The 8,171-nt window shown below is 51.0% G+C and overlaps 4 protein-coding genes across 4 annotated transcripts; 2 read left to right on the plus strand and 2 right to left on the minus strand.

Moving 5' to 3' along the window:
• Positions 1-242: 242 nt before the first annotated feature.
• EURHEDRAFT_408566 (Zn(II)2Cys6 transcription factor) lies at positions 243-2,745 on the minus strand. Its single transcript, XM_040780863.1, has 5 exons — positions 2,575-2,745; positions 2,307-2,466; positions 2,062-2,220; positions 1,471-2,000; positions 243-1,421 (listed from the first exon to the last, which is right to left on the minus strand). Exons 1-5 carry the CDS (start codon positions 2,668-2,670, stop codon positions 516-518), a joined length of 1,851 nt encoding a protein of 616 aa, XP_040642976.1. The 5' UTR covers positions 2,671-2,745; the 3' UTR covers positions 243-515.
• Positions 2,746-3,984: 1,239 nt separating this feature from the next.
• Positions 3,985-5,543, plus strand: EURHEDRAFT_512539 (putative MFS transporter; the record flags this gene model as incomplete). Its single annotated transcript, XM_040786075.1, has 2 exons — positions 3,985-4,411; positions 4,465-5,543. The coding sequence occupies 2 exons, from the start codon at positions 3,985-3,987 to the stop codon at positions 5,541-5,543; spliced, it is 1,506 nt and encodes a 501-aa protein (XP_040642977.1).
• An 826-nt stretch (positions 5,544-6,369) lies between these two features.
• On the plus strand, positions 6,370-6,790 carry EURHEDRAFT_374353 (putative ATPase inhibitor mitochondrial precursor; the record flags this gene model as incomplete). Its single annotated transcript, XM_040778630.1, has 3 exons — positions 6,370-6,506; positions 6,557-6,691; positions 6,751-6,790. The coding sequence occupies 3 exons, from the start codon at positions 6,370-6,372 to the stop codon at positions 6,788-6,790; spliced, it is 312 nt and encodes a 103-aa protein (XP_040642978.1).
• A 466-nt stretch (positions 6,791-7,256) lies between these two features.
• On the minus strand, positions 7,257-7,571 carry EURHEDRAFT_399565 (uncharacterized protein; the record flags this gene model as incomplete). Its single annotated transcript, XM_040779934.1, has 1 exon — positions 7,257-7,571. The coding sequence occupies one exon, from the start codon at positions 7,569-7,571 to the stop codon at positions 7,257-7,259; it is 315 nt and encodes a 104-aa protein (XP_040642979.1).
• Positions 7,572-8,171: the final 600 nt, after the last annotated feature.

Raw genomic sequence — 8,171 nt, forward strand, 5'->3', positions numbered from 1 at the left:
TCTGGTATTACCGTTAGGGCTGGTCAGGTGACCCTCTCGATCTTTTCGTTCCTACTTCAACTCTATGCCCAACCGCAAACATCTTCAACAACAGGTCTGAAGCTTCAGTTGCCCACAAATGACAGGGGAGTGAGTACAATACCATACATCCATTGCATTTTTATTCTATGTGGATGTTGACCGGTATCTTGTCTGATAATCAAATACCTCGTCGTTCAGCATCAGACATTGCAAGGCTAGGTTCCCGTTCCAAACAACTCCTGACGAACCGCATCATCTTGGAATTATTCAAGGATCAACATGTTATGCTCCTAATTGACCGTCTACTAAAGTGAGAATATATATTCTGTTGATACATCTGGTATATATACATTCGAAGAATATCCTGAAATCATCCAACGCTAAGTAACCCACTCGCTTACTTTCATTATACATCAATCATATATCGTTTGACCGTCCTTTCATGGCTAGCTTCGAACCCGCGATGCGCACCAGTCAACTCCGGTACTCTGACACTATCTGGGCGGTGACCCCGTCCTGGGTGATAGCTCTGGCATGGAACTCCCCCATAACCCTAGCGCATGCCGCCTCTCTACCAGTTTCACGACATCGTACATAAAGCATTGTTCGGGCCCGCCGGCGGGAAACACCTCCCAAGCAACGCGGACAGGAAACGCCAACCGGTTGATCATGTTCCCCGGTGCAGTGAGGATGTACCATTCTAGACTACGGCATATACCGCAGCCTAGTGTGTATTGCTCCATTGGGCTGACAGCTTGATCTGGGGTACGCGAATCGACAGTCGAGAGGATGAGACGGAAGGCATAATATACGCACATGGTCTGTGCGAGGCGGAGGTCGGGGTAAAGGAATTTGGGAGGGGCGAAGACGGCGCCAGTGCGGAGGTCGCGACATTGAAAGATCGGGAAAGGTTCATCGTCTTCTTTTGGAGAGAATGGTGTCGAAGGGTCAACTTCGCGTGGGGGGCCATCCGGATATTGGTCAACCCAGATCCCTTTCCATTGGAGAAAACGTTCGGTTAAGTCAGCAATATCGTTCCAGAGAGCTGCTTGTTTGGTGGCTTTCTCATGTGGACTGAGCATTCCTGGTTGCTGAGTAGCTGCTTGAAAGTCATCAGACTGCCCTAAAAGGGATGGGATCTCGACGGCAAGGTCGAGTAGGTGGTGTAAGATATCTTTTTTGGTCGTACCGGCCGACCAAGGGATACTTTTCCATTCCTCTTCGGCGAGGAATGTCGGCTGACGGGTAACCAGCGCGGCTCCAACATAATACGGACGAAGCTCAGTAAAGAGCAAATGCTCTACGCCGTACATGTGATTTTCCGGGCCTCGATGCTGGATCAACCGAACAGCCCCGTTGAGGTGAGCGAGGACGCCTGCATCGCTGGTCCGCTCAACACTCTGCTACAGTTAGTTGCGTCACTTGAAGGGGTACAAGAAGGGACCATACCTCAAAGGCCATAAGCAGGATGACTGTTACCAGAGTCGATTCGGCCTTGCTTCTTTCCGGATCCAGCAACGCTTGCTGTAGATTGCGCAGCACCTTGGGGTATAGTTGGAAACCCGCAGCTTCAATGCGACGGTCTTGGGTTGATCGACCAAAGAATGCCACTGATACGGCATCAAAAGCATCCCCTATGATGGGAGAAAACATGCGGATCTCGGCAGCCCGACGTAAAGCACCCGCCTGGCCCGCTTTGGCGTTGACTTCAGGACTGAAGGCATCCACAAAACGCTCTACAAAAACGTCGATAGCAGATGTATTCGGGTTGAAAGGAGATAGAGGGCGACCATATGACGCTTCCGTATCGTCGGACGGAGTGCTACGGATACTGCTGCTGTCGCTGCTGCTGCTGCTACTGCTGCTGCTGCTGCTGCTGCTGCGGGCACTGTTGTTGCTGCCATAGCTCCAAGTGCCATTGCCCAGAGGGATTAGCTCATCCTCATTGTCGGACGACACTCTGTCGATCGCAAGGGTTTCTATTATAGGGGATTAGCGTCAATGATCCTCTTTCTCTCATACTAGAATGGGATAGCGTACCTGTATTTTTGCCGACCGCCCCCTTTGGTCGCCTCCACCCGCGTCGAGGATTTCGGATATTGCCGATTATATGATCGATTTCTTGCAACGGTGCGAAGCGGATTGAGCTGAAGAATTGTCGGAGATAGTCATATCGTTGTTTACTTCGGATGCGATGATCTGTGTTGGTCCGCCTCGGTTAGAGGGGAGGGGAAATAAAAAAAAAAAAAAATTGGAATAAAAAGTACCGGAAAGATAATAAATACCTTTATTATCGAGCCGCAATCTTAGCTCGTGGATCTCTGCTCGTAAATTACGGATCTCGCCAGTCTGTGAGATAGGCTCATCGCCGGGAATGGCTTCATAGACACATTGAGACGGGTATCCATGAGCACAACAGGCATGGCAGGGCTTGACGCGATCGCACTAAATCATTTGCAGAGGAAATAAGCTGCAAGTCCTGAATAATAATGTGTTGCCAACGCATAGTGACCCATAAGAATATGCTGAAACAGTGGACAGACAGGCACAGACCTTGACTTTGCGGAGCCGGCACACCTTACAGGAGCGCGACTGACGATTGACAGGAGCTGACGGCTTTTTCCGGTGGGACGTCTCTAGTAGAGACATGATTTGCAGGAATTCGTGTTGCTGCCGGTGTTTTGGTGTCAAAAGAAGACAAGACAGTGCGAGATCCAGAGCGAACATGTCCGAGATCTGGCGGATGCGCACTCCAGCCAATTAGGAGGCGTGATTTATGAGCGGTGAACTAGTCTACTGAAGAGCTTTTCAGAATAGTGTACTAGTACTACTAGTAAATGGATCTGTACTAGTTGGTGACATGAGGTGCCACTAGCCCGAACCGTGGAACTGACCGGGTACGGCCACACTACAGACGACGATGCCAGATGACATAGCAACGGATCTGATAAGCTTGTGGGTTAAAGCTGAAGAAATCGCCGGCAAGGAGAAGACATACTCGGCTGTTCCATGCTTCGCGTGCAGACAGGAGACATGGAAGAACCATTAGCCTGCTCTCTATCCCGGCGGACGGATCGGGCCAGGAGTCTGTCCGACATGTACTCAACGCCCCATACCCATTTACCTCAGAACTCGGATTCTTATAATATGTGAATTGACGGACATCCAGACTGCGATGCGGCAACGCAGCACGTGCAATTCATTGTGCTTATCAATGCTGGAGAGACATTGCGCTGCGAGTGACCTTGCTGCCATGCCGTACTATGTACAAAGATACCGGCAGTCCACGGATTGGCCCTTCATTTCAGCCAAAGCTTGATGTCAGTCATTCAACCAATTGGCTGGATCAATTCTAGTTACCTGTCATGCCAGATTGAGTCCTTAGCATGGTTTGCCCCTTGCCGGAAGGAGGGGACCATACAAAGAAGTTACTGCTCTTACGGAGTACACCACTCCCCGCGGAAGGTTGGTTGGAATTGACAAATGTCTCCTCAAGAGCAAATGGCCCATGCGGACTAGGTTGCATCACAGTTTGTATCAGAAACAGCTTTTGACTCGATGGCAGGTCCCGTGCACCGTCCTTGGCCTATTTCCCCGCATTGATGGACAATCCGGGGGATGCTGTATCCAATCGCATGCTGCAAAAGCTCGGCAATTTGCGGTGCTAAGCTCATACAAAGTTGGACAGAGAAGGTGGCTGCGGCTAACGGCCAGTAAAGATATGTCAGTATCACGGACGTACTCCGATATGCAGCTGGTCCAGGCGAGCCGTGGTGCCATCGAGATGGGATAATACATGGTGACTATGCAGATACCTCCGTCTGGCAATTGCTGGCTCTCCACTTCCCCGGATTTACTGTGGTTTCCACCGACCCATAAGTATATATAGTGCCCCGGCTGAGAGAAAATGTCCTCTACTACAAACTACTCACAAGCAACACCGCCGAAATGGAAAAGGAAACCATGGAGAAGGAACTGGAAAAGGCCAATGTCACCCACGAAGAAGCCATCCACCTCGCCGAATTCACCGACAATGAAAGATGCATCGAGAAGAAGCTCCTCCGCCGCATCGACGCCCTGATCATGCCGCTCGTCATCCTCGTCTACTTGATGAACTACATCGACCGGAACAATTACGCAGCGGCCAGACTGCAGGGTCTCGAGAGGGATCTTGGTCTTAACGATTCGCAGTACCAGACTGGTCTGAGTGTCCTGTTTGTCGCGTACATCCTCATGCAAGTGCCGTCGAACTTGCTGCTTAATTATATGGGAAGACCGTCGTTGTACCTCGGGGGCTTCACCACAGCGTGGGGTCTTGTGTCGACGTTGACCAGTCAAACGAAGAATTACGGTGATATTGTGGCGTGCCGGTTCCTGCTTGGTTTGGTTGGTGTGTACTATCCCGGCTTTCCTTTCTGACGAGATCATACTAATACAAAGCAGAGGCCCCGTTCTTCGCCGGCGTTCTGTTCTATCTTTCGAAATGGTACACGAAAAAGGAACTTTCCTTCCGCATGAGTATCTTCTACAGCGGCTCCCTTCTCTCCGGCGCCTTTGGGAACCTGATCGCGGCCGGTATTCTCAATGGTTTGGCGGGTCGGCGTGGCTTGTCATCGTGGCAGTGGCTGTACATCATCGAGGGTGCCATCACTATGTTCATCGGCTTGGTGCTTATGGTCATGCTACCTGATTTCCCAGATACATGGCGGCTTCTCAGCCCGGAGATGAAGGCTGTCGCTAACCGCCGGCTTGCCATCGACGCCGCAGAGGCCGACATGGATGAGGGCGGCAAGCGCAGCCAGATCAAGGGACTCAAGCTTGCCTTCACTGATATCAAGACCTACGTGTTGGCCATCGCCTATATGTCCATGACTGGCGCCAGTGGGTTTCAGAACTATTTCCCCACACTCACTCGCACTTTAGGTTACGATAAGATCATCTCCCTTGTTCTCGTCGCGCCGCCATACTTGTTCATGGTCGCGTATAGCATGGCCCATGCAAGACTATCGGACCATTTTGCCAACCGGTTCTGGTTCTTCTTCTACCCAATTCCGATCACCATAGTAGGTTATATCGTCTTTATGACCACCGAAAGTTTTGGACCGCGCTATTTCTCCTTCTTCTTGATGGTGTTTGTCTTTGCACAGAACAGCACCATCTACTCGTGGATCGCCAACGCCATCCCGCGACCGCCGGCCAAACGTGCGGCAGCATACGCGTTTATCAACTCGATCGGAAACTCGGCCAGTATCTGGACCCCGTACACCTACCGTGACGAGGACGAGCCGTTTTACCGACCCGCGATGGGTGTGTGTATCGCGTTGCAGGGGGTTGGTGCGGTCATGGCATTGTTTATGTATTTCCACTTGCGGCAGTTGAACAAACGTCAGGAACGGTTGGAGGATGAGGACATGACTCTGACCGATACAGAGCTAAGGCGACTGCAGAGGACGGCAGATGTTGAGGGAATTGATATCGCAGCTGCGCGTCGGTTGCAGCGGGGATTCCGCTACATGATTTAGCTGTTCCATAGCGTAGCTCAATGATATCCAATCCACCCTGACCGCATTGACTGGGGTAGAAGAACTTAATGATTTCTTCTCCGTCCCGCAGAAGAGGGGCGAGCGGGGGTACGCAACTGGTGCGCGATATTCGGACATTATTCCCATTCAGACCGGGTGCAGATTCCAGGATCAACCTGTTACATACCTGAATGTCAAGCCAATAGCAATGCGCAGTGGTGTGTAGCTGGCACACTCTGCTCCGCGACAACAGCTAACACAGGTGCACGATGACGTTTGAGTATCTAGAACTATGCTCTTTCCTCGAAGAAAGCGCCAGAATTGAGCCGTTGGCGACGCGCAGGCCCCTCCTTGTCCTCGCCCGGAGACCGGCGAATAGGTCATTGTACGACGGATGGTTCAACCGACACATGGTTTGACCCCAATAGCACCACTCAGTGAAACGAACGGAAAGCAAACCACGGGTCTGGGTAGAGTGGTGAGTTGGGAAATCGCATCATTCCTCCAACAGAGGTGGAGTTATGCCGGCGCCATGAAACAAGAGTAAACTCCCCTTGCTGATTCGTCCATGAATGGTGCGGAGAAAGAGGCGACGAGGTCGATCCGGGGGTGGAGAGGAGAGGATGCTCCATAAGAGGCCGACAGCATCATAGAAGGCCGGAAAGAGACTAGCGTTAAAATCACGTGAGCGTGCCTTCTATGATGTCATGTAGTCCCTGGCCGTGAGACAAGTATATATACACGCTGCTTTCCCCGCCACTATACTCGCTGCTAAGATCTACAAAGCTTGCCTTTCTCTGTTCTGATATCGATATACTTGTCCACCATGATCTACCTATCCGCTCGTGCGGCCCGCATCGGGGCCAACCGTCACCCATTGCCACTGCGTTCGTTCTCGATTGCCGTGCCGGCCCGGAAGGAGGGGGACCTCGGGTCACCCAAGCCACGAGGATTCCTTGCTGAGTATGTCTCTCTTCGCCGGTCTCTACGTGGCGTGGCTGATAATGGTACAGGAAAGACGCCTTCAGCCGCCGAGAAGCCGCACAAGAGGCCATGTACATCCGCGCACACGAGGCAGAGAGATTGAAGCACCTACAAAGCCAGTTGAAGGAACAACGACGACATCTGGACGCGATGGAGGAGCATATGTAAGTCGAGACCGTTGGATAAGGTGCTTGCCCTGGCTCAACGGCTGATCTTCTACTAGTAAGGAAGTTACCCGCTCGCAGGGTGGGGAGCTGAACTAGTTGCTCTGTGACTTCGGCTATTGGTTGCTCTTTTTCTTCCGTTCTTTACGATTTATCTTGGGTACATGTGATACGATTGATTTCGACATTTGTGAGGCTCAGAAGCCGCCCGTTATACATGACCGACTGCGTGTTCGCGTTGGCATAGCTGGGATATATTCCCGCGACCCTCCTACCGCCGGATTTTATGGTACCATGGGTTATGAGACTGTTGGAGCGATGCTCACAGTTATGTATGTAGTTTGTTTGGATAAGATGGTCCATGCTTTCGGATTCATCTTTATTAGCACTTATCTGCCATACGCAAACAATACATCGAGGTTTCATACAACGATCTTCATCTCCAAATACTTCCATTCCTACTTTCCTCATCTGGCTCTTCCTCATCTGGCTCCTCCCCATCGTTCGTTGGTATGATCAGCGTCTTTTCCAGCCTGGGCACGCTTCTAACCCACTCTGGCACCTCTTAAAACAATCTCCCTACTTGGTCCGTCTTCCATCCCTCAACCCGTGAAATAGCCGGACTCGCCCGTGGCAGCCCTCGCTCTGCCAGTCGATTAAATGCCCTCACCAAATGATATGGCAAAGCAGCCACGACGGCATACCGCTCTGGATTCTTATCCTTGGGATCTGGAATCTCGGAGACTGTCCACAGTTGGTTGTAGAAATACTCGATCTCGTCCCGGAGCTCTGTAACAAACCCTGTCACAATGTACTCGTACATACGGTACGAAGATGCCGTCGGGTATGGCCTTGGGTTCGAGCGAGCTTGTTTTGTCATTGTTGGTGCTCTAGGAGTTAGGAGACAGTTGGCGGATTGAAAATGCGGCTCTTCCAGAATCAAGAGAACGAGGATAAGCAGATTCTGACGGGCAGGGATATGTAGATGCTGGAGAAATGAACTATCAGTCAAATATTGTGCTCGCTTCTACTTTCTTCTTTGGCACACTGCTGCTCCACAACATTGCTATGCTTGCATATGTTTCTTAAGGGGGAGATGGGTAGTGTGCACGGCTGATGCTGGCGCCCAATCCATCGGGCTACAGGAGGGTAGTGCTATGCAAATGTCTGCTTTTTGCTCTCCTCCTGTTCTAGGACAGAGTAAGCAATCAAGGGTGGCTAGGCACGTCAAATAGCTGTGTAACAGTAAGCATGATGTTAGTATTTAAGGGACCGAGTGCCAGCGTTCTTTGTTTTTGTGTCATCAACTATCGATTTCTATGTTACATGCCGGGCTTATAGTGTTCGTGCCGTGCTGACAGTCTGCATGTACAAGTACTGGAACACGCCTGTGATATGCGTTATTGCGTGACGTACACTACTTGTTATATACAAGTATGTACTTGTACTTGTATATAGAGTAGAGTCGGCAAGTCCGGCG

The sequence above is a fragment of the Aspergillus ruber genome, assembly GCF_000600275.1.
Source record: "Aspergillus ruber CBS 135680 unplaced genomic scaffold scaffold00002, whole genome shotgun sequence".
Classification (NCBI taxonomy): domain Eukaryota; kingdom Fungi; phylum Ascomycota; class Eurotiomycetes; order Eurotiales; family Aspergillaceae; genus Aspergillus; species Aspergillus ruber.

Excerpts from the sequence above, each read along its gene's own strand:
- EURHEDRAFT_408566 (XM_040780863.1), bottom strand. The coding sequence starts at position 2,670 with ATGTCTCTACTAGAGACGTCCCACCGGAAAAAGCCGTCAGCTCCTGTC. Across the intron at positions 2,001-2,061 it reads GGCGGTCGGCAAAAATACAG|AAACCCTTGCGATCGACAGA; the intron begins GTACGCTATCCC and ends CCCCTATAATAG. Across the intron at positions 1,422-1,470 it reads TCCTGCTTATGGCCTTTGAG|AGTGTTGAGCGGACCAGCGA; the intron begins GTATGGTCCCTT and ends TAACTGTAGCAG.